The sequence below is a fragment of the Olea europaea genome, unplaced genomic scaffold (assembly GCF_002742605.1).
Source record: "Olea europaea var. sylvestris unplaced genomic scaffold, O_europaea_v1 scaffold311, whole genome shotgun sequence".
In the NCBI taxonomy this organism is placed as follows: Eukaryota; Viridiplantae; Streptophyta; class Magnoliopsida; order Lamiales; family Oleaceae; genus Olea; species Olea europaea.
The window spans coordinates 729,414-755,125 of record NW_019249854.1 but is presented as its reverse complement, the minus strand read 5'-3'; the positions used below and the strand labels follow the sequence as shown (position 1 = coordinate 755,125).

At 36.5% G+C, this 25,712-nt stretch overlaps 2 protein-coding genes across 2 annotated transcripts; one reads left to right on the top strand and one right to left on the bottom strand.

Annotated features, from left to right (window-relative positions):
* Positions 1-10,180: 10,180 nt before the first annotated feature.
* On the bottom strand, positions 10,181-15,142 carry LOC111385222 (wall-associated receptor kinase 2-like). Its single transcript, XM_023009598.1, has 4 exons — positions 14,725-15,142; positions 13,165-13,233; positions 10,576-11,475; positions 10,181-10,338 (listed from the first exon to the last, which is right to left on the bottom strand). Exons 1-4 carry the CDS (start codon positions 15,140-15,142, stop codon positions 10,181-10,183), a joined length of 1,545 nt encoding a protein of 514 aa, XP_022865366.1.
* A 9,131-nt stretch (positions 15,143-24,273) lies between these two features.
* Positions 24,274-25,712, top strand: LOC111385221. The gene is made up of 3 exons (XM_023009597.1): positions 24,274-24,865; positions 25,024-25,271; positions 25,365-25,712. The coding sequence occupies exons 1-3, from the start codon at positions 24,274-24,276 to the stop codon at positions 25,710-25,712; spliced, it is 1,188 nt and encodes a 395-aa protein (XP_022865365.1).

Genomic DNA, 25,712 nt, shown 5'->3' with positions numbered 1-25,712 from the left:
TTGAAGAAGGAACATCAAATGAAAATATGAGCGATGAAGAACTTGATGATTTGGTCCTTCTTGTCAAAAAATGGAAAGGTTTTCGTAATAATCGAAGATTCCAAAAGAAAGAAGAAAAAGGGGAAGATAGAAACAAAAAGATTGTTTGTTATGATTGTGACAAGCCGGGTCACAAGAGAACCGAGTGTCCAAACAAAAAGAAAAATTTTAAGAAGAATGCACTCCAAGCCACATGGGATGATAGCGACGACGAAGAACAAAATGGAAATGATAGTCAAGATGAAGTGGCAAATATGTGCTTCATGGCAATCGAAGATGAGGTATGTTCTTATGATGAGCTTTCAATTTCTTATGATGAAATGCTTGAAAAATTTGAAAAACTCGCTTTAAATCATGCTATTCTTAAAAAGAAAAACTCTATTTTAAAAGAAGAAATTAAGAAAATTTCCGAAAAGCAAAGAGAGAATATTGATCATGACCTTTTAATAAAAGAAAACATTTCTTTGAAAGAAAAGGTAAATGATTTAACACAAATTATCCATAAGTTTACCGAAGGAAAGAAAAATTTTGATTTAATGCTCAGTAATCAAAAGTATGTTTTTGATAAAGGAGAAATTGGATACAAAACCTCTTTAAAACAAAAATCACTCAAAAATATTTTTGTCAAGGTTTCAAATATTTTATGTAGCTTTTGTAATAAAAGTGGACATTTGCTTTTAATTGTGTAACTAAAAAGAAATTGTTCTTTGAGAACAAATACAAATGGATACAAGAATCCACAAAAACTAACTATCAAGGACCCAAATTTGTGTGGGTACCAAAAGTCAAAACTTAATTTGTCTTTGTAGGTACTAAAGAAAATAAAAAGTAAATGGTTCTTGGATAGTGGATGCTCGAAGCATATGACCGGAGACCGATCATTGTTATCAAACTTCCAAGAGAAGGATGGAGGCCATGTGACTTTTGGAGATAACGGTACAGGTAAAATAATAGGCTTTGGAAACATTGGTAACCACTCTTCCCCTTCTATCGAAAATGTTTTACTCGTTGATAATCTTAAACATAATTTATTAAGCATTAGTCAATTATGTGACAAAGGTTATAACATAAAATTCGATTCTTCCAAATGCCTTATTAAGGATGCTACATCGAAAGAGGTGATTTTTGTGGGAAGCCGAAGTAAAGATGTTTATATTATAAACATTGAATTGGAAAATAATGAAAAATGTTTACTTAGCTTGAAAGAAGAATCATGGTTATGGCATAGAAGACTTGGACATGTAAACATGGATCTTCTTTCAAAAATTTCCAAAAATTGTTTTGTAAAGGGTTTACCGAATTTGAAATTTGAAAAAGATAAAATTTGTGATGCTTGTCAATTTGGAGAACAAGTAAAATGTTCTTTCAAACCAAAAATTTTTACTTCAACCACAAAACCATTACAATTTCTCCATATGGATCTTTTTGGACCTTCTAGGACGGCTAGCTTAGAAGGTAAACATTATGCTTTTGTTATTGTCGATGATTTTTCAAGATTTAATTGGGTTATATTTTTAAGCTTAAAAGAAGAAGCTTTGAAAACTTTTAAACATTTTTGTAAGAAAGTTGAAAATGAAAAAGGCTATTCTATTTCAACTATTAGAAGTGATCATGGTGGAGAATTTAATAATGTTGGGTTTGATGATTTTTGTAAAGAACGTGGATATGAACATAATTTTTCGGCTCCTAGAACACCTCAACAAAATGGTGTCGTAGAAATGAAGAATCGCACATTGCAAGAAATGACTCGAACTATGTTAAATGAAAATAACTTGCCTAAATATTTTTGGGCCGAAGCCGTTAATACCGCTTACTACATTATCAATAGAGTATTAGTAAGCAAAAGGAAAACCAAAACTCCTTATGAACTTTGGAAAAATAGAATTCCAAATATTGGTTATTTCAAAGTTTTTGGATGTAAATATTTCATTTTAAATACAAAAGACAATTTGGGAAAATTCGATTCCAAATCCGATATTGGAATTTTCCTAGGATATTCATCGACTAGCAAAGCATATAGAGTTTTTAACAAACGAACTCTAGTCGTTGAAGAATCCATGCATGTCACTTTTGATGAAACTAATTCATTTGATCGAGAGAAAGGTAGTGATGACGATGTAGGTTTAGAAGCTCCTTTCGAACAAATGAAAATTCAAGACCAAAATAAGGAGGCACCAAATGGAGACATGGAAAAGTCAAATGTTCAAGAAAATGAAGAAAGACAAACCGGAGAACAAAGTGATCCATCGTTACCAAAAGAATGGAGATTTGTTCCATCTCATCCCAAAGAGCCAATAATTGGCGATCCATCAAAAGGTATCACTACTAGAACCTCTTACAAAAATTATTTTGGTAGTTGTGCATTTATTTCTCAAATCGAACCTAAGAATTTCAAAGAAGCCGAATTTGATGAGTTTTGGATTCTAGCGATGCAAGAAGAATTAAATCAATTTGAAAGAAATCATATTTGGGACTTAGTCGCTAGACCAAACAATCAAACCGTTATTGGAACTAAATGGGTTTTTAGAAATAAAAAGGATGAAAATGGAATAATTGTGTGTAACAAGTCTAGATTAGTGGCCCAAGGTTACAATCAAGGAGAAGGTATCGATTTTGAAGAAATATTTGCACCCGTAGCAAGATTAGAATCCATCTGCATGCTTCTTGCATTTGCATGCTACAAAGATTTTACACTTTATCAAATGGATGTTAAAAGTGCTTTTTTAAATGGTTTCATTCAAGAAGAAGTTTTTTGTTGAGCAACCTCCCGGTTTTAAAGATCACAAGTATCCGGATCATGTATTTAAACTTCAAAAAGCTCTTTACAGTTTGAAACAAGCTCCTAGAGCTTGGTACGAAAGGTTGAGCAAATTTCTTCTCTCAAATGGTTTTTCGATTGGAAAAGCAGATACTACACTTTTTATAAAAACTCATAAAGATGATGTGCTTATTGTTTCAATTTATGTTGACGATATTATCTTTGGCACTACAAATATACAACTTTGTGAAGAATTTTCAAAATGCATGAGTAATGAATTTGAAATGAGCATGATGGGTGAGTTAAAGTTTTTTCTTGGCCTTCAAATTAAACAAATGAAAGAAGGAATTTTCATAAATCAAAATAAATACATAATAGACATGCTTAAGAAATTTGACATGTATGATATCAAGCCTATGAACACACCAATGAGCACATTTCTAAAGCTTGATAAAAATGAGCAAGGTACATCCGTGGACGTCACAAAATATCAAGGTATGATCGGATCCCTTCTTTATTTAACTGCTAGTAGACCCGATATTATGTTTAGTATTTACCTATGTGCTCACTTTCAATCTAATCCTAAAGAATCACACTTAAAGGCTGTAAAAAGAATTTTTCGTTATCTAAGTGGTACGAGAACTTTAGGACTTTGGTATCCAAAAGGCACTCATATTGACTTAATTAATTATTCGGATGCCGACTGGGCCGGATGTAATGTTGATCGTAAAAGCACTAGCAGAAATTGTCACTTTCTAGGCTTTGCACTTGTGTCTTGGTCTAGCAAGAAACAAAACTCCATTGCACTATCCACCGCCGAGGCAGAATATATCTCACCCGCTAGTTGTTGTGCACAAACACTTTGGGTTAAACAAACTTTATGCGATTATCATTTGATTTACGATCATATACCTATTTTATGTAATAATACTAGTGCCATAAATTTGTCTAAAAATCTCGTTTTACATTCACGAACTAAGCATATTGAGATTCAGCATCATTTCCTTCGTGATCATACTCAAAAAGGAGACATTGAATTAGAATTTATAAAGACTGAAGACCAATTGGCTGACATTTTTACAAAACCTCTAGCTCATGACCGATTTTCTTGTATTCGAAGAGGTTTAGGTATCCTTGATGAAAATGAAGTGAATTAAGCGTTAAATCATTTATTTCATGTCTTTAATCTTTCTTTTCTATTTAAAAAAAAAGGGTTTCGGACGAGTCCATCAGACGTGTCCGGTATATCATCCGGTTGGACAGAAACTTTTTTCTGTCCTACCGGACGATCCGACAAACATTACCGGACGTCCGATAAACTAAAATTTCAGAATTTTAAAAACGCGACAGGTCTTTTTCTCCTCATTTTTTCCTACCTTCTCCGGTCTTCTTCGAACTCTCCTCCTCTCTTCACTCAAGTTTCTTCATCTGCTTCTCTAATTTGTTACAAAATCACATAAAATATATTAACCCACTTCATCTTCTTCATCTCTCCCTCACAAATTTTGGTTTTTTGCTTCAAAATTTCTCATTTCCCCAAATTTGTGCCGTAACTCTCAATTTTCAACATTTTGCCTCAATTTAATCAATGCCGAGGACAAAGCAAGTTGGAAAAAGGGCAAAAACTACAGAACATTGGCCACCAACACCCTCCTCCAACGAAGAAATGGATTTTGAACCCGAAGAGGCAGTGAACCCACTTGAAAAATCTCCCATTCTACTAGGTAAAGATGTTGATTTTTCGACTTTTTCTGTTGAAGCATCTACTTTTCACATTCAAGAATTTTTTGAAAATATGAGATGGATTTCGGTATGTTCGTTGGAAGAAAATGCTTATCCTCAAACTATGAAAACTTTTTACACAAAATGGTTATTATACCACGTTCCGATAGTATCTCTTGTTTAATTAAAAATGTAAGGATCACCGTCACTAAAACTCTTATTCGGGAAATTCTTGGGCTTGAACCTTGTGATACACAAGTCTTTGTTCATAAAGCTCACCCGACCTTAGAAGGTTATAATCCTAGTGATGCATGTCGTCGTGTGACTGGGAAAGACTTTGAAAACATCACAAAAATTAGTGCTAATCAACTCTCTTTACCTTGAAAATATTGCAAAATATCATTGCAAATGTTATTTTACCTAGAAAAGGGCATCGAGATGAGGTTAATTATTTTGATTTGTTCATTCTCGATTCATTTCTCGTTGGCCGAAAGTTAGATTTTCCCACAATTGCTTTAGGTCTTATGAAACTTATCCATTCTTCCCGTTATTCCAAAGCATTGCCCTGTGGTATGCTTTTAACAAAAATTTTCAAACACTTCAATGTCTCTCTTGAGGGTGAAGTCGTCATCAAACCTCGTCCCACCGATACGATCAATATTCAAACCCTCAAGCGTACGAAAATCTTTAAAACTCAAGGACAATGGGTGGCTTACACTAAAGGGTTTGACCCCGCCTCGGGTCCTTCTACAGTACCATTTGAGGACGAAGAAAAAGCTGAAGAAGACGTCCCATTACTCTCGCATCCACCATCAATTAGGACATCTTCCTCTTCTACCCGACGATTCACTTTTACCGAGGATCAGTATAATTTACTCACCGAGCGTCTCGACTCTCTCACGACGTCGGTTGATGGGCTTAGTGGTGTTCTTCAGAATGTCCAATCACAGCAGGCCGCGATCCAGGCTCAGCAGGATGCCATTCTTGCACAGTAAGCTGAAATGCAAGCTCAGCAGAATGCGTTCTATACTCACTTTTACGCACATTTTCCACCACCTCCTCCGGCGCCTTAGTTTTTGGTTTTATTATTTACCTTATGCATCTTTTTAGTGTACTCCCGAACTCATTATGACTTTATCTTTTGACGTTTTGGTTATGATATTATGAACTTATGTTACTTCTCATATTTGTCATTTTTTTGATTATGCCAAAAGGGGGAAAACTATTATGAGATGATATACATGATGTGTCAATTATGAGATGACTTACCTGATTTGTCAATTATGAGATGATATACATAATTTATCAATTATGAGATGGTATACATGATCAATCAATTATGAGAATACATGATTTATTATGATGAGACGATATGCATGATAGGAATGCTTGAGTAAGGGGGAATACACGTATAAAAGACAGGGGGAATTATTTCGTTATTTTTATCTCCATCATCTCATGTTTGTCATAATCAAAAAGGGGGAAATTGTTGGCCTACGGTTGACTTCTCGTTTTGATTATAATAAACATATTTTATTTAACAAAGTGATTATAGAAGTTTACGACAAGCGGAGCTTTTGCAAGTTTGGACAAAGTGGAAATCAAGCTACATATCAAGACTACGATCACTTCAAAAAGAAATTAGAAGAAAATATATTTAGACACCTTGATTTCAAATGTTAAGGTAAAACACTTTAGTATTTGGCATATACGTCATTTGAAGCTCAAGCAATGTTTCTTCGCACGACAAACACGATTTTTACATAAAGAAAAGCACGAACCTATTACATACTTTTAGACATGTCAAAAAGTCCGTAAAACATGTTACAAACATCCTTCATGAATTTACATTTTGCTACATCATTTAAAGAAGGAAAAATCCAAAAATATGCTCATCAAGAGGACGCATCCGGTAGTTCTAGCGGACGAGTCCGGTAATTCTAGCGAACGTCCGGCATGACAGGTTTGTCCAACGGTCAAGAAATCGAACGTTCTAACTGCTGAAAAAAAACGGTTAGTTGACCGTCCGGTACGATAGCGGACGTCCGATAGCTTCGTCCGGTAGAACAGAACCTTTGGCCGTTTTTGTTGCTATAAACATTAGATCACTTTGCATTCAATATGAGACTTTATATGAGCATTTAAAGTGAGATATCAGTAATCTATCACCTATATACATCTATTTCTTCAATCTATTTATTAGAAAAACATTTGATTGATCCAACTTTTGAAAATCATTCTTATCAAAGTGTTTTTCTTTTCTAACACTTGAGCTTCAATCATTGCTATCTACTAAAGTGTTAGCCATCTTCTCTTGTTGTATTCAACTTCAATTATATCATTTATTGCAAGAGAAGTCTTCACTTGTATACTCCTTATCTTTCAAACTTTTGGGTCAAGTTGAAGTCCCGAAAATTTCAACATTGTAAAGGAACGATACTCCTTATTTGTAAGTCACCGAAAGCGTTGTAAGAAGGTTGGATTGCACCATAAGTCAATCAATATAGTGAAAAAGGCCTTGCTCGTGACGGAGAGCATGGTAACGGGGGACGTAGATCGTGATTGGATCGAACCTCCTTATTACATCGTTTGCACTCTCTTTTCCCTTCCTCTTATTACTTTTGTGTTATCTTGTTTATTAATAGTTATTTGTTTAAATTTGCGCTTATTTTCGAAAAAGGATCGAAAAACCAATTCACCCCTCTCTTGGTTACTTGTTCTTGGGCTTTCAAGGTTTTCAATTAAAATAGGAATATTAACCAACAAGCATGATTTCAAATTGTCAATTTAAATTGTCGAACTAAAAATGGAGTAGCAAGGGGGATTCCACATCTTAGCAATACTTCTCGCAAATTTGATAAACTTTTACTTGCTTTCTATTTAGTTGATAGATTTAATAGTGTTAGTTACAACTCGATCTTACTATTCGATTAAGGGAATTATTAGCTTTAACTCGATCAAACACATAGTCCTTGTGGGTTCGATACTCCACACATCACTTTATTACTTGTTCACGATCCCATTCACTTGCGGGTAATCAGTCGATCACTCCTCTTCTTCACTACTTTGTATAGCCAATAGGTAACTGTTAGCAGTAATAACAACCCGATGCTCGTACTTAAACCTACACAGAGAGATGTCATATTAGGCAAATTCATGCACTGGTAGCTGTTTGACAACTCTAAGACTTCTAAGCATTCATTAGGTGTATGAGAAACTAACCGGATAAATTGTCAACTAAAAAAAATCGCTGCTGTGAGTATCCCTTTCTCTTTTCTATAATCACTATATTAAACTTCATTTTCCCTCATTTTCTTGACTTCAAGTCAAATTAGGCTTTTGTTTAGTTTGTCTCTTAAGCCTTCAGGCATCGTTCAACTATATAGAACATTTGTTTGATTTCGTATGGACATAGGTCACTGTACTTGTTGGTTCCTTCATCCAATGAACTGATCAGTGTTTTTTTTTAATATTAATAAAATAAAGGAAAAGTATCCTATATGATTCCGAGTTTTCTTCGACTTATGTATTAACTCTTGATTAGATAAATAATGGTTTGAACTTGACATAAAAACCCTGTTCATCAAATCTGTCTCAAATGCAAATTTCAAAAAAAGAAGGAACAAAATATCTTTTTTCAAAATATTTCTGTACTCATCTTAAGTTTAATGATTTAAAGGTATTAGTAAAGTTGCAACGATTTCCCTTCATCCCTGGTTCTCAACAATGCTTCAAATGAAAAGTTTTTACTTTTGATTGAATGTAATGAACATGATCCAAAGTAACATGAGTAAATTTACAGGGGTAACAGTATGTTTATAACCTGTGAGCAGTGAGCACTGATGCTTTATTTGAACGCTGGCCACAGGGACGGACCCACATGGGATCATGTGGGGTCAAATGACCCCAAAAAATTTTGCCCCTTTTTTTTTTTTTTACAATCTACTTTGATGCACTCATCGGGATGCCAAATGAAATCAAAATATTGCATTCTTAATACCATTTCGAAGTGCTCATGGCCTAATTCTTCACTCATTAATGGCATGCGAAATGGTCAACTATAGCAAAAGTTATGACATGTTAAAGTAGGGCGTTTATAACTAGTATTTTGAGAATTTTGAAAATATCCTAACTTTAAAAATTCGTTTGCAATCATTTGCTATCTGAATCCACAAATCGTCTATGTCATGTAAATGTTTGTTTCGAAAACTACATCGTCTTCATATCGAATGATCCAAACAGATATCGAAAATAGTTAAATATGTATCAAACGTACGCCTCAAAAAACGTCTAACTCATTTTTTCTTTTAAAAAAATTCAATTAATTATTATTTTTACACGATAAATTTTTTAATATAATTTATATTATTTCATTCGGAAGTCTTACATGAAATATGATGTAAATTTCTTAGGATCGTTACGGATTAAATGCAATTTGAATTACTTTCGAATTATATTTACTTTAAATTTGAAATTCATTTACTTCCTGAATTAAATTTGAATTTTATTTCAATTCATTTAATTTCTATATTCAATTTAATTTATTCAATGTTAGCTCAACATTTGCCAATGAAATGATAAACAAACTATACAAGCAGCAAAATTTATTTAATAATATTAATAATGATGTAATTATACAACGTTTTCAAAGTGTCAAAATACATATAAACTTATTTTTATTGATATTATGTTGTTTATTAAAAAATTATTTTTAAATTTTTGACCCCACAATACTAATGGTCTGGGTCCGCCCCTGGTGAGCACTGATGCTTTATTTGAACGCTGGCCATAGGGGCAGACCCACATGGGGTCATGTGGGGTCAAATGAACCCACAAAATTTTGGCCCCATTTTTTTTTTTTTTTACAATCTACTTTGATGCACTCGTCGGGATGCCAAATAAAATCTAAATATTGCATTCTTAATACCATTTTAAAGTGCTCGTGACCTAATTTTTCACTCATTAATGGCATGCGAAATGGTCAACTATAGCAAAAGTTATGGCATGTTAAAATAGGGCGTTTATAACTAGTATTTTGAGAATTTCGATAATATCCTAACTTTAGAAATTCGTTTGCAATCATGTGCTATCTGAATCCACAAATCGTCTATGTCATGTAAATGTTTGTTTCGAAAATTACATCGTTTTCATGTCTAATGATCCAAACGGATATCGAAAATAATTAAATATGTATCAAACGTACGCCTCAAAAAATGTCTAACTCGTTTTTTCTTTTAAAAAAATTCAATTAATTATTATTTTTACACGATAAATTTTTTAATATAATTTATATTGTTTCATTCGGAAGTCTTACATGAATTATGATGTAAATTTTTTAGGATCGTTACGGATTAAATACAATTTGAATTACTTTCGAATTATATTTACTTTAAATTTGAATTTTATTTACTTCCTGAGCTAAACTTGAATTTTATTTCAATTCATTTAATTTTTATATTCAATTTAATTTATTCAATGTTAGCTCAACATTTGCCAATGAAATGATAAACAAACTATACAAGTAGCAAAATTTATTTAATAATATTAATAATGATGTAATTATACGACGTTTTCAAAGTGTCAAAATACATATAAACTTATTTTTATTAATATTATGTTGTTTATTAAAACAATTATTTTTAAATTTTTGAACCTACAATACTAATGGTCTGGGTCCGCCCTTGGCTGGCCAATGCAACCAGAACCAAATTTGCTGCCATCACCAAAATAACCGTGCTGGCAAGAACACTTATAACCACCTGGAGTATTGGTGCAGATTCCATATGGATGACACGGATTGTTCTCGCATTCATTGATGTCTGAAACGTAGTAGAGCGAAAAGAGTCATGGCTGAGCCAAAGGAAATTAAAATTGTTCTTATTGCTCTTCGATAATTCATTTTTTGTTTATCTATAGACAGCTTCTTTGATAAGCTAGATTTAACACTAACTGACAATACGAACCAAAAAAAAAGTAAATTTTTTTGTCCATCGTGGAGTAATGTCCAATAATATGTACTAAATATGCTCAGAGTGCTCAAACAGACATTAACTAACCTTGGCAACCTGGTCTGAGATATGGATTTCCCTTGTATCCCTTGGAGCAGTTGCAGTGATATCCTCCAAGACCAGTATCAGAATCAACACAGATGCTATTTTCCTGACAAGCAAATAGACTGGATTTCTGAGCTTCAGCACATGTTTGATTCCCAATCACCCAGTCAAATACCATCGGAACAGTTTCTACAATTCTGTGTTCAAAATTGGAATCAGAGACATCAGATGGATGAAACCTATATCTGCACTGTTCTCCAAGAAAGGAATAGCCACAGCGGTTGAAGGACGAGACCTTTGTGTGATTTCCATAGCTGTTCAGGAAATTAATGTAATTCTTTAGGCCCTTGGGAATGGAGTTTTGGCAACAGCCAATTCCAGAACAAGATCCATCACTCAAGTCACTGCTCTTTGAACATATGGCAGCACATGAACTGATTAAGTTATCGGTTGCCACTTTTGCCATATAGGAAACATCATCACATCCCACAACTATGAATTTATTTTCGTTTGAAAAATTGAAAGGGGAGGTTTCATCTATACCATATACGGTTGGACATTCACGAGTTATACCACCAGTCTGATTGTAGCATCTGTAAGCTATCCCATTGCTTTTGACACGGATTTTGGTTTCTGATATGTCGATAATCTCTCCATTAGTTCTGCTGAGGAAGGGTTTTGGAGGGTTAAAAGATTTAGAACAGTTGATGTCATACCATGGGCCTATGGAACATCCAGCATCTAAACCAATACCAAATGGGTATGGAACGGAAATATTCCCACACTTGGTGGGGCAGCCGGGTAGCGCGATTGTGCTGTTGTTGATGGTCTGTTTTGATATGGAAAAGCTAAATGGAAGCCATAAGATTAGAAGAATGCAAGCCTTTTGCTGCATATTGCAGGCTGATACAATAATATTTTCACAATTATTAAGAATGCTTGATCAACTGATAAAGAAGATGAGCCAAAAACTCTCTGGTTAAGTAATAAGTAGTACATAAGTTTCATCCACCAGATAAGTCAGATTATATCATGAACAAGGAGTTGCGCGTTGAAACTTAGAAAAATAATTTCCATTTGTTAAGGTCATCACAACGTTAAATTTTTTAACAGGGAATAATTGAGTTGAATAAGTCATATTTTTTAGGACGGCATGTATAATATGCATTCCGATACTATTGATTAATTAAGATAAATAAATGATCCTAAGTTCTTGAATTCAACATAGCTGCCTAAAATTATTTTACATCCGACAATATATAATTCTATCTTCTGGGATTTGAATTTCAATTGCCCTATAAGCCAACCAAATGGATCCAGGTCATAGCTTTTTTTTAAGGTAGCAGAAATTAACTTTTTTTAAGAATTTTTTTTTATTTTTTTTTTCGAAACAGATTTCTTCTTATTTAAGGGTCCACGAAATGTTTATTTATCAACGTTAAAAATAGTCTTTATATCTAAGTGGAGTTCATCTAACCCAATTAAAGGTCAACGACCAATTCAACATTCATATCCGTTGTTCTTACGTACCCATCTTAGTGTTCTCTATCATATATATACAAGTATTTAATATTTAGGCGTGTTTGATATACGTAAATGGAAATTATTAATAAATAATTTAATATTTTTTAGCACTTTAGTCTACTACATTGTGGTTGAAAACGCGGTAACTCATCCAACTTATTATTTTTCTGTAGTTGAAAATTGAAGTTTTGTTTTTTGTTTCAGTTTGAGTGGTCTATTCGCTTTCGTCACTGAAACTTATGTTAATTAAAATTCAACACTGAGGATGGAAAATTGGAAATGTCATTTTGTATAGTTAGAATGATGTATTTGATTGCAAGATGTACAAAACCGGGATTTATTAATGCCTAGTTTTGAAAACGCGAGGTTATTTACTAGTTCAATCTGCAACACTATTTTAAGGTAGGGCCATTTTATTTTCTTCCTACCTTGAATCTGAATAAAAATTTTCTGAGAGAAACTACTAGGATCCTAGATTAAATGAAAGCTTCTTTGAAATGGGATTTGGGAATTAGTTGCCAAGTCCACAGCTTAAGTTTGATAATATTGTGACAGATTTCAGTTTGTTTATGACTGATCAGGTTGAAAATCATGGATTTTTCCCCTTTCTCGAGCTCGTTTCTCGGAAATCTCTCAATTTTTCCATTACCAATACTTGGGACTTGTTAAACTGTAGGATTCCATTTTAAAATGTCAACCTTATTAAGAGCTCGTTTGGCATGGCTTTTGAAAAGCCAAAAGGAGCTTTTGAGGTTCAAAAGCTGCTTTTGGACCCGTTTGATTGATTTTGTTAAAGTGCGTTTGATGGTTAGAAGAGCTTTTCGACGAAGTCGGTTCAATGTGGCTTCCTCTAAAAGCACTTCCAGAATAGAAAATGCTTTTAAATATTAGTTTTCAAAAAAAAATTAAAATAACTTCCTCCAAAAACTCTTCTACAAAAAGCAAAAGCGATGCCAAACAAGTCCTAAGAAGAGTAGCCCAAAGCTTTATAAGTTGAATGATGGCTCTGATACCGTGTTAAGATTTGAGGTTCCATCTTAATAGGTCAACCTTTTTAAGAGGAGTAACCCAAAACTTCTCTTTTTCTTCTTAAATTGCATTTCTTTATGTTATAAGTTTCAACAAGATTTTGAAGACCTGGCAATAACAAACATCATTGTTACAGCGCAAAATGGCATGTCATCATTTCGAGATTTACCACTAATTTTACCACTTTTTTCTACCAGAACCATGCATTATCTGGGAAATGTAAAAGGGCAGATTTAGCTTTTGTATACGATGCACCATTGGCTTCCCTACGAATAGAGACGCTCCATTGTGGCTTAGAATAGCGCCTTCTGGAGCGTCGTGGATAGAGGATCTTTTTACTGCTTCTACCGCGGAGCTTCAATCAAAAAATGGCCATGTACACAGATTTCTTCAGGAAAATGAATTGAATATTTTGGACACTAAATTATTCAAATTGGTATTTTTAAGAATTAATGATCTATCGATCTAGTTGTATTCTATTGTGAATCAATGAATACTAAATTTTTTAAATCATGGATATTCTAAGAAACGTCCAAGAATCAAGTTGTAATTAGGATCTTACTGTAATCACATTAATTTCTAAAATTAAGTACAAAATAAACAACTTGTACAACTTTTATGAGAATTTTTTTTAATAAAATAGATTTTGAATATACATTCCAACAATAAAATAATTTTGCACGCAGATCCTTAAATTTTTCCTACTTTTTAACCACGCGTTCTAAAAAAAAAAAGAATCATTTTTCATTTCAAATAATATTTTCCTAACAAACAATAAAGGTTGTTTTGAATGAAGTGATTTTTTTCCAATACTATATTCGATTCATTAGATGTAATAGATCCTTAACCATCCATTACTAATCACTTTAAACTTAAGGGAAAGATGAAAATAATTTGTTTATTTTGTATTAATTTAATAACATTAGAGTCAATGGGCTGAAGGCAACCATTTTAGACTGGTGCAGGTACCAATTCGTGTCACACGTCATATAAACATACAAATAAGGCCAAAGAAAAGATGCTATTTTTTAGGTAATAAATGATACTATAAACATCAAATTTTCAAACATTATGTATTAATATATAAGTGTTGGCAGTTTCAAGAAATTAACAGTTTTCTCTTGTTTCTTACATTCTATGCAGAGAAAGATGGCTAGTATATTGCAAGCCAATTGCTTCATGGGAAGGTCTCCATTTTCCCACAAATTTGATCATCATTTCAGAGATTCACTCCCTTTTTCTTTGAGTTTTAAGGTGAACAACTCTGTCTGTTTCCTTTGTCATGTGGCCAAGCTCGATTAGTAAGTTGAACTGGCGTGGCTGCTGGCTTTCTTTCCTCGAAGTGTGAAAAAGGTTAAAATTAATACTATACTAATTCAGACAGGTAAGCCATTGGTAATTGCATAGATTTAGCTAAAAGGCCACTCCCAATTAATTGATTTTTGCCATTAATTTCGGATCCTAAATATGGCTATTGAAAATTAATTTTAACAGCCAATTCCAGAGCAAACTCCTTCACTCAAATCCTGGATTTTTGAACATATACCGACGCAAGCACTTATGGAATCTTCCATATCTTCTAACAACGAATAGAATCACCTCCAATGACTGTGAGCTGGTTTTCAGTAGACGGGCTAAAAGAAGTGTTCATTAAACTGATAGACACCAAGTTATCGGTAGGTGCATTTCCATCTTTATCATAGCATACTGATGCCAAGGAATTCTTGACCCATATTTTGTTGTCAAAAATAGCTGTGACCTCGAGATCAGTTGTGCCAAGAAAGGCCTTGGGAGGGTCTGAAAATGTATCACAGTTGATATTGAACGACGGATTGAGGGAACAACTAACATTTACGCCAATACCAAAAGGGTATGGAACAGTTAGATTCCCCCACGTGCTTTGGCAGCCAGGTTTCGCAGTGATGGTGGCAGTGGCGGTGTTACTATTGTCAGCAAGCAATAGTGGAAGATGTAGCCAAAAGAAAATAAAGACAGTAATATGCAAAACCAAGTTCATTTGCATAATCAGTGGCAAACATTGCTTGCTTAGTCATGTAATTAATGAATTAACTCTTGGTTTTTCTACCTTAAGAAGAATAGATTTGGTTTCTTGTTGAAATTGCAGGGGGTAGAAGAAGTCGGTTTGAACGACAGCCGGCAAAGAGGTTATGAGGTTTAATATAATCGATAAAATCAAATTGTTTCCTTGTCTCTTCGGGGAGTACAAATATAAACTTGTATTACAAGGATTAGATCAGATTTTTCAGTTAACTTGAACTTTTTTTTTAATCGGTAAACGTGAAATGAACTTTTTTTTTAATCGGTAAATGTGAAATTCCATAGGTCAAAATTAATTTACAAGTACACTGGGCATACCCGAAAAATCAGAAGGTAAGTAACCAATACATGTACACCGGACATACCTGGGAGTATCAAATAAAAACAGATGCACTAACATCAGTCTAAAAATCGATTACAAAAGATTCAAATTGAATCAAAACATACGGATACAAGGTGAACATAACTTTGTATACGTGTGTTTTAATTTGTCTTACAATAGATTCAAGTTGCGACTTAATACCTTCAAAAATACATATGTTCCTTGCCATCCAAATGTGGTACACAGTTGTTGCAAGTGCAACACATTTTGCTCTACTTGGACAAGTCTTACCACGGGCTTCCTTTTTCATCCATTTTAAAGAACTCAACAACGTAGACGTGGTGCGTCGAATAGCCAACCAATGTCAGATATGATCCCAAACATCTCTACAAAAAGGGCATGAAAAGAAGAGGTGTTGGGCAGTTTCATCGAAGACTCCCAGACAGATTCGGTCCAAGTCAAGTCAAGATGCGTCAACCTGTCTTTAGTTTCCAATTTTCCCCGAACAACTAACCAAAGGATGAATGAATGTTTAGGAGTGATAGAACATTCCCAAACAGAGGTGTCCAGCCGGTTTTAACTCCTTTCGGTCCGAAGAAATCGTAGGCAGCTTTGGTGCTGAAAATCCCAGAATCTGTCCAGCTACATAATCTGTTAAGTCCAGCTTGTTCGTCGCTATGTGATTCAACAATGCTGTCTCTTATTTCCAGCAGCTTTTTAAGAAGTGGAGAATCATCTTTCTTCACTCTATATTTCCAAATATCCAAACCTCGAAGGTGTACTTCATTTACCCATTTAATCCATAGAGTATCCTTTTTGCTGTGAATGTTCTAAAGTGTTTTGGAAAGGAGAGCAGCATTCCAACTTTTCATATCTCTGAAACCGAGCCCGCCCTCATGCTTTGGAAGGCAAATTTGATTCCAAGCTACCAATGATTTTTTAGACCCCCATAAGAACCTTCGACAAAGACTGATGATCTTAGAAATTATCGTTGCCAGAATGGGAAAAATTGATAACCAAAAACATTCCACTCCTTGTAGAATGATTGGCACAAATTCCGCTCTACCCGCATATGATAATGAAGAAGTCGACCATGTACCAATATAGGAAGAAATTTTATTGGTGAAAGAATCGTATGAACTAACTTTCAATTTTTTCGCCGCAAGTGGGATGCCCAAGTAACGAAATGGCATGGTACCAATTGGGAGATGAGAAAGAGCAAGGATATCCTCCAATTCTTGACCATGCATCCCCACGGTGTAAATACAAGATTTCCCAACATTTATATTGAGACCCGACATGGCACCAAAATTTGAAAGACATTTCATTAAGATATCCACCGACATTACATGCCCTCTAGCAAAAAGCGTCAAATCATCCGCAAAAGCTAAGTGTGTAATCTTAAAGTGTGCACATTTAGGATGAAAATTGAAATCGCTATCCTTTGTACCCTCCTTTACCTTTCTAAAGAAATATTCAAGGCATAAGATAAACAAGTAAGGAGATAACGGGTCACCTTGGCGTAGACCTTTCTTTCCTTTGAGAAAACCATGAAAGACTCCATTAAGAGCAATGGAATAAGATGGAGTTGTCACATACTCCATAATCCAATCAACAAACATGTTGGGGAAACCCAATTCTTCAAGGACTTTAGCAAGAAAATCCCAATTCACCGAGTCATAGGCCTTCCTTAGGTCAATTTTAAGAAGACATCTAGGAGCCACCTCTTGCGATTGTATTGCCTCAAAAGCTCTTGTGCCAAGTGAATATTTTCAATCATGCTCCGTCCTTCCACAACAGCGGTTTGTGCTTGGTCAACAAGCATAGGCTTCAAACGAGAAGCAATGATCTTTGTAATGACTTTATAAAAGACATTACAACAATCAGTGGGCCTATAGTGCCCAACCGATGTAGAGTGATTACCCTTTGGTACTAAAGCAATGATAGTGTGATTGATTTGCTTGAGTAGAGACCTCGATGCAAAAAATTCTTCAATTGCCTCCATGAAATCATTGCCAACAATATCCCATGATTTTTTGAAAAAACAAGATGTGAATTCATCCGAACCCGGTGATTTGTCGTCCCTAATACTAAAAAGAGCATCTTTGATCTCTTGTCTCGTGATGTCCCTGACGAGTAACATAGCATTTTCCTCCGACAACATAGATCCACCTCTTAGAATTTCATCATTAAATTGTCGTCCAACAGTTTTTTTCCCAACAATTCACTATAAAAATGAGTGAATTCCGTTGCCACCTCTTCTTGGGAGGTAGAGTAATTACCATCCCTCTTGATAATAGCTGGAATGAAGTTCCTTTTAGCATTTCTCTTGACCAAAGAGTGGAAATACTTGGTGCATTTATCACTATTCTTCAAATGCATGCACTTTGCTTTTTGGTAATAGATACTCCTTTCCGCTTCACATAGCGTGGTAGCCTCCTTTCTCAATCTAAAAACTTCACACTTTAATTGAAGATTTTGTTGATCATTATGCAATTCAACTTGTGCCAATTCCAACTTTTTTGAAGCAAGGTCGGCTGGAGAGGAAATGTGAGCAAAATGCTTGTTGTTGAGCTTCTTAAGCATCCCTTTAAGACTTTGTAATTTCTTACAAAGAGAGAATTGTTTAGATCCCAAAAAGACTTTATTCCAACCATTTGATACCACTTCATGAAAATCCTCATGGCATGTCCACATGTTGAAAAATTTGAAGGGCCTTTCTTCCTATCAACTTCCCCGAAAATTGAAACAATACAAGGTGAGTGATTGGAGAGGCACCCCAATGGAAGAAAGTTTGCAAAACTGTCATAACTCTCAAGCATCCAAGTTTCATTTATCATGGCTCTATCAAGTTTGCTCCAAACGGAATTATTGTTTCAAGTATAGAAGCATCCAATCGACTGCAAATCCAAAAGTCCAACAATATGGCAATATATATCCAAATCTTAATCTCATACGGCGTGACATCGGCACCATTATTATTCTCATCAAAATTTAGCACATTATTGAAATCCCCTAAGACCAACCATGGTAAGAAGCAATTGAGACCGAATTCCTCAATTTTATTCCATAAAGGCTTGCGAGTCACTATAGTATGGTATGCATAGACAAAACTAACAACGAAGGAACTTGAAGTTACCTTGCGCATGATTGAGCAATGGATGACTTGTGCGGTAGTCTCCAAAACTTCCAATTCAGCCTTCATAGAACTCCACAAAACCAAAATACGATCGGCTTTATGATGCTGAAAGTTGTTTGCAAAGTTGAAACCACCAAATTTATTCCTCATAATTCGGCAAAGTTTCGAATCTTTCAATTTTGTTTCCAAAATACCCATAACATCAGTCTCATGTTGTTTCATGAAACCTCTAAAAACCCTTTTTATTTTTGGGGCAGGTTAAAGCCCCCTATATTCCATGCGCCGATATTCATGATGTTGAAGCAAGGCAGGTACCTTTCTTCTTTTCGGGTTTTTTCACCACATTCCTTACCTCATCAACTTTACCTTTAAGCTTTTCATTGCTTACATTTTTTGAAGTTGTCCCTGTGATTTTGAACATAGGATCAGCCACTACATAGGCCGTATGACATCATGTGCTAGTCGGCAGTTGGGTGGGTTCAATAGAAATTGAATTCCTTTTACGGGTAGCCCCATTTCTTCTGTGAATTAACTCAACAAAGGGGGCGTCCGGCTGGTCCTCAGCTTGGCTAATCTACCCGTCAATAGCACCAGGTTGAGCCTGAGTTTAAATTTAGTTTAGAGGCTGCCTATCCTGCCCATCGGAATCATTTTCCTGTTGATTTGTTGCTGTTTTTTTTTAATTCCCAACTTGACCAATTTTCACCCGAGCAGCCTGTGAAGTGGGTTTAGATGTCTCTCTACTTATGGGCTTGCTATTGTCACCCATAGATTTTTTCTTAAATTGCAACCAATAGATGAATGCCTAAAGACTTTGCAAGAACCATAAAATTTAGGTTCGTGCTCAAAAATAATTTCTTGCTCTCTCAAGATGCCATTTGGAAGTCTAATCTTTACCACCCATACAAGCATGATAGAAGCATCAACTTCAACTAGTGCTCTTGCATAGGAAAGTCTACCCCTACTTTTCGTGACCTTATCGGTCGAAATGGGTTTGCCAACTTTGGAGACAATTTTACCCAAAGCATTCGTATTCCAAAACTCTAAAGGCAATCCCGGCAAGTTGACCCAAACCGGCATAGTGCTAACATTTTTGTCATCAAAATCAAAATAACAGGGCATGACTTTTAACATTAATGGTCTTCCATAAACCAAGTACGGACCACCATGCAACACACTTAGTCTATCCACATCCGTCTCAAATTTGAAAACCAACCACCCGCTTGAGTGCACAAAATATTTATACTCGACCTTCCAAGAATCACACAATTGGAGTAAAGCCACTTTCCCCAAAAACCAACCAGCAAAGTATCCAAGAGACCATACCCCCAAGTATTCTCGATATTATCTTCATCCAATTCTCCCAAAACAACTTCCTCCAAATGATTTTCAAAAGGCTTCAACTTAAAATTTCCTCCATTATCCTATCGTCTTTAAAGAGATCAACCCATGGAGCTTTAGTATCTTTTACAACCTCATTTCTAGTAACATTAGCATTATTTTGTTGCTTCAAATCCACCAAATTCAATTCAAAGTCAGAATTTTCAGATTCCCTATCATTTTCTCCAAGTGTCAAAGATACACTTTGTGAAGGCAAACTCACCTTATTACTCTCCGCAATATTGGACTTCGAAGGGGCAGCAATACCCCAGAACCATCACCTTGCTGGACAGTTTGGGGCTTAAGAGGTGTCAACCCAAAGTAAAGGCTTGCAACATATTTTTTCTTACCCATGAAAAAGCAAAAACCATGGCCTACTGGGACAGAAACAAGCAGCAGAGAACGAAGATGAAATAAGAGCAGCCCAAAATTAACTGAGAACTGATAAAGACCCAACATAAATAGTCCCAACAAGAAGGCCCAGCTGTGAAATAAAAAAGCCCAGGAGAAGATAGGATAGTCCAAAGTCAATTAAATGACTCGACTCCAGAACCAAATAATCAGCAAGAGGTTAAAGAAAACTAGGAATAGAAGATGCGAAATACTGCAAGAAGTCAGAAAGGTCAGAAGACACGGCCAAGGTAACACCAAAACTACAGAAGTCAGCCATCAACCCCAAAAAATACTCCAGCTAATGCAGAAACCAGAGACCAAATTCAAAAATCAACTGACCAGCAGGAATAAATACACAATACATACACAAGAAAACACAAACTCCAACGAAGAACCAAGAACACCCCCGTAGAAATGGCAGCTAAGAAACGAACTGAAGAACAGAATAAAAAACCAGCACAAGCAGAATGCTGGCCTGAAATTGGAGGACCCGGTAGCCAATAAAGAAACCAGAACCAAGGAGAAAAGAATAGTTTGCTACCCAAGAAAACCAAACCAGCTAAGAAAATCGAAGAGAAAGACAAACTGGATGAAAAGGAAGCTAAAGTAATCAATGTTGTAGACCAAAGGTGGAACTAGGAACTCAAACCGGCACAATGTCCAAGAACAAGAATCGTGAACAGTATAACTTATGACCAGAAAGTTACCACCAAAAAACCCGGATATGAGCAAACCAAACTGAAATAAAATATGTTAAATTCAATTTTCACTAAGAAGTAAAAATCAAACCCAACATAAAGAAAAACTCATGAAATCAAGGCACTCAAGTGGGACTTTCTCTCACTAGAATTTGAGAGCATCTCTCTCTAACCTTATTAATTTTTTTTTCGTGGCCCGAAAAATTGGGAGAGTCATGGTAATTTGAATAGCCAATATGAAATTTTGTCAAATCTCATTATATGAACTACATTCAGTCTTGCTAAGGCATTCTCTACTAGCTACGATCACTGTGAAGATTAAGTGGGAAAATATTAGCTTGGACATACCCCACAGCATTTAGACCCTTTTTTAAAGGGGATAGTCTGAAGTTGAATAAAGTCGAGCCTCCTATGGAAACTCTGTAAATTATAACAAGCCATTTACTCTTTGCATAGTCACAGCTAAGAAAAGGAGTAGTAGAGCTCTCAAAAAATAAAAATCAGTGTTAAATATTGTTTTCTTTTCTAAGTTCATATCGATTTAGGAAGATGATATCTCGAAAATCATCTAGTTTTACGTAATTTCACAATTGCACTAAAGTTTGTAATATTCCTCTTTTAAAGTTAGAGGACAAGCTTTGTAGTGCCTGACGACATAAGTAAATTTTACCAAACCTCGTAAATTCTTGGGTTCTCATTTTTCTTATATTCTTGGACTCGGTATTTTTCTTTCTTATTATTATTCCATTAGCAATATTTGACATGCGTTTTTCCGAACAATTGGCATGGTACGATAATTTCGATATGTAGCTGCTTGGTCTTAGGCATGCCAATAAGTTGGAAACTAGAAATTGGTTTGGAAGAAAAGTCAGAGAAGATACTAATGCACACGAAAATCAATCTCAATGCAGTTGGTAAAACTCGTAATTTTTTGTATCTGATAATCAGAAGTATCCGTTATATCTAAGAGAAAGATGTGGAGAGCACTAGAGGAAAATTTAATTGAAAGAGAATTGGAAATCGACTCAATTAGAAAAATAAACTCTTGAACTTCCAATATCAACTAGGTATCACTATTGACATTCATATCACTTCTAATCAGTTAGCTAACTTGTTGAATTTGAATGAAGTATTCTCGAAGATGAGGATAAAACTTTGTTATTGTTGTTGAATTTGAATGAAGCACCTGATGCAGTCATGTGTCAGTCTTTCCCCCTGACCCTCGGGAGAGAAGCCAGAGACTGGGTGGCGACACTTGCCCTCCGATCTATCTGAACATTTGATGATATAGGAACTTTGTGACCTACTTCCTCAGTAGTAAAAAAAAAGAGGAAGACGGTCATCGGGCTGATGCAGGTGGTCCAGGAGAAGGATGAGTCTCTACAAGAGTATCTGGCCAGATTCAGCCGAGCGTACCTTAGAATAGAGGATCTCCAAATGTCAGCAGTGGTGACTGCGTTGATGAACGAAAATGGAACCGGGCCTTCAAGATGTCACTTTTCAAGAAACCCCCAGAGTCAATGCACGACCTATTGAAAAAGGGAGACAAATATGTTGATGTCAAAAAAGTGGAGAAGGTCACAAAATAACTCAGAGAGGGACGGAAAATGGAGAGTCACAAGCGAAAGGCAGGAGACGAGCTGAGATCTGCCAACAAAAATAAGCTGAGGAGTGAGTAGACGGGTAAAGCAAGACCGACAAGTCAGGCAAAAATGGGAGGAGCCCAGGACGTTCACCCCTTTAAACACTCCACGCGCGAAGCTATTGATGGAGATACGAGATATGAAGTAGCTTGACTGGCCGAGGCCCATGGTAACGCCACTCGATAAGAGAAACCAAGGCAGATACTATCATTTTCACAAGGATCACGGCACGATACAAAAGAGTGCCAGCAGCTGAAGGACGAGATCGAGCGCCTCTTGAGACGAGGGCACTTGGGAAAATATGTGAAGGACAACCGGGGTAAACAAAAATTGGAGGACTACTTCTCGCCTAGGGCGGGAGTGATAAACATGATTGCAGAGGGGATAGCAGGAGATGGAGATTCAAACTCGACAAGAAAAAGATACGCGCAATCTCTTGGGATCTGTTCCATCCAAAGGAAAGTGAGGTTTAGTCAGAACATCACTTTTGATGAGGAGGATTTGGTAAGCGTAGCACACCACCATGACGATGACTCGGTGATAGTAGGCGACATAGCTTATTTCGACGTCAAGATAGTGCTGGTTGATGGGGGAAGCGCTGCAAATATACTTACATGGGATGTTTTCTGGGGTTAAAGATCTCCCCTAACAAGTTGAAATTAGTAACCACCCCACTACAGGGCTTTGGAAGGGCCACGGTAATTCCAGAAGGGACCGTGGAACTCCCTGTAACGCTGGGTACATATCCGATCGCTGTGGTAATTGTGGCAAGTTTCTTAGTTATAAAAACTCTCATGGCCTATAATGCGATCTACGATCGGCCATTGCTGAATGCAGCTGGAGCCATTCCCTCGACCTATCACCAGGTCATGAAATTCCCAACCAGCAGGGGAATCGGGTATCTGTGAGGGGACCAGCAAGCATCCAGGAAATGCTATGTCGACAATATATCAGTGAAGGGAATACCATCGGTTATGATGTTGGAGGTCGAACCTCCGAAGGGGGGATCGAACCACTTTACATGATTGAAAGGATCTTCGTATCAGAAGGATGGGAGTTTAGCATCGGGGCCGATTTAGAATCTGAAGAAAAATGAAGTTGGTAAGGTGCCTGGCAAATAACCTAGATGTTTTCACATGGAGCCCGATCCACATTACTGGGATCAGCATAGCCATTGCTCAACATCGCCTTGGCATTCTCCCCGGAGCTAAACCAGTCTAACAGAAAAAGAGGAACCTCGCCCCTGAAAGGTAGTAAGTGGCATAGGCGGAGGTGGAAAAACTACTGTAAGCTAGTTTTATTTGGGAGGTGCAGTACTCTAAGTGGTTGGCCAACATCGTGTTAGTGAAGAAGTCAAATGGGAAATAACGCATGTGTGTAGATTACACCGGGCTTAACAAAGCATACCCAAAGGACTCATACCCACTCTCCTAGATTGACCACCTGGTCGATGTCACGTTAGGTCATGAAAGACTTAGCTACCTGGATGCATTTTTCGGGTACCATCAAATCTCTATGGCTGAGCTCGACCAGGAGAAGATATCATTTATCACAGATTCTGGGACATATTGTTACACGGCCATGCCGTTCAGCCACAAAAATGCAGGGACAACCTACCAAATGATGGTGAAAAGAGTCTTTTGGAAAATCATCAAAAATGACATAGAAGCCTATGTCGACGACATGGTAGTAAAAAGTGCCAAAGCTATAGATCATGTGGCTTGTCTACAGAAAGTATTTGATGTGGCCCGACACAATAACTTGAAGTTCAACCCGGAGAAGTGTGTCTTCGGTACTGTCGGTGGGAAGTTTCTAGGCTTCATGATCACCCAAAGAGGAATTGAGGTAAACCCTGACAAGATACAGGCAATACTAGAAATGAAGAGCCCCACTAGTAAGAAAGAGGTTCAGCGGTTGATAGGGCGCGTGGCGGCTCTCAATCGCTTTATGAGTCGGGCGGCAGATAAGTGTTACCACTTCTTTAAAGCCATAGGGGACTCCATCAATTTCGAGTGGACTCAAAAGTGCAAAGAATCGCTAGAATCCTTAAAGAAGTCACTACAGCAGCCTCCTATTCTGACCAGCCCATGCCCTAGTAACGTATTGTGTCTCTACCTTGCGATGTCGCCACAGGCAGTCAGCGCCATTCTTGCGAAATAACTCCCAAAGGCAAAAAATCAATCTACTACATTAGTAAGGTCCTCAAAAGCGCAGAGACAAGGTACAGTCTGGCCAAACAACTGGTGTTCGCATTGATTGTTGTAGCGAGGAAGCTTAGACCTTACTTTCAATCCTATACGGTGCAAGTACTGACTGACCAACCCATCAAGCAAATCCTATATCAACCAAAAACCTCCGAGAGGCTACAGAAATGGGAGATTGAAATAAGTGAGCTTGACATTGAATTTAGGCTCAGGACGGCCATCAAAGCACAAGGCCTAGTAAACTTTATTGTCGAGCTCACCATTTCGACAGAGCCCCCAGAAGGGCAGAAGGCAGATTGGAAGATCTTTGTAGATGGTTCCTCGAATGCAGAGGGATCATGAGCAAAAATTGTAATGATCGGACCAGACTCTAAAGAATTGGAATATTCGCAGCGCTTCTAGTTCCCTACTACCAATAATGATGCCGAGTATGAGGCAGTCATCACAGGCTTCGATTTGGCAGCAAGGCTGGGAGTGACTTCAGTGGAGATATGTAGTGACTCACAGCTAATTGTAGGGCAGGTATCGGGAGAGTATGAAGAAAAGGATGGGAGGATGGCAGCATACCTAATGAAAGTAAGGGATTTGCAAAGAAGGTTCGCAAGCTTTAAGGTGACAAAGGTCTCGCAGAGAGATAATGAATGCGCAGATGCACTAGCAAAGCTCATATCGCCCAACCCAAAAAACTTACCTCGGACAGCGAGTGTTCAAGTCCTACAACAACCCATCATTCAGCCTGGGCTGAGCTGA

What these genes read in the sequence shown, in the direction of transcription:
- LOC111385222 (XM_023009598.1), bottom strand. Translation starts at nt 15,142, where the DNA reads ATGAACTTGGTTTTGCATATTACTGTCTTTATTTTCTTTTGGCTACAT. An exon ending in CCAGCTCACAGTCATTGGAG is followed by an intron (nt 13,234 to 14,724) that starts GTGATTCTATTC and finishes TGTTATTGCCAG; the next exon opens with GTCTTCAAAATCTTGTTGAA. An exon ending in AAGAAAAAGAGAAGTTTTGG is followed by an intron (nt 11,476 to 13,164) that starts GTTACTCCTCTT and finishes TTATTGTATCAG; the next exon opens with CCTGCAATATGCAGCAAAAG.
- LOC111385221 (XM_023009597.1), top strand. Translation starts at nt 24,274, where the DNA reads ATGGCTGAGCTCGACCAGGAGAAGATATCATTTATCACAGATTCTGGG. An exon ending in ATGCCCTAGTAACGTATTGT is followed by an intron (nt 24,866 to 25,023) that starts GTCTCTACCTTG and finishes TGATTGTTGTAG; the next exon opens with CGAGGAAGCTTAGACCTTAC. An exon ending in AGGCAGATTGGAAGATCTTT is followed by an intron (nt 25,272 to 25,364) that starts GTAGATGGTTCC and finishes CAGCGCTTCTAG; the next exon opens with TTCCCTACTACCAATAATGA.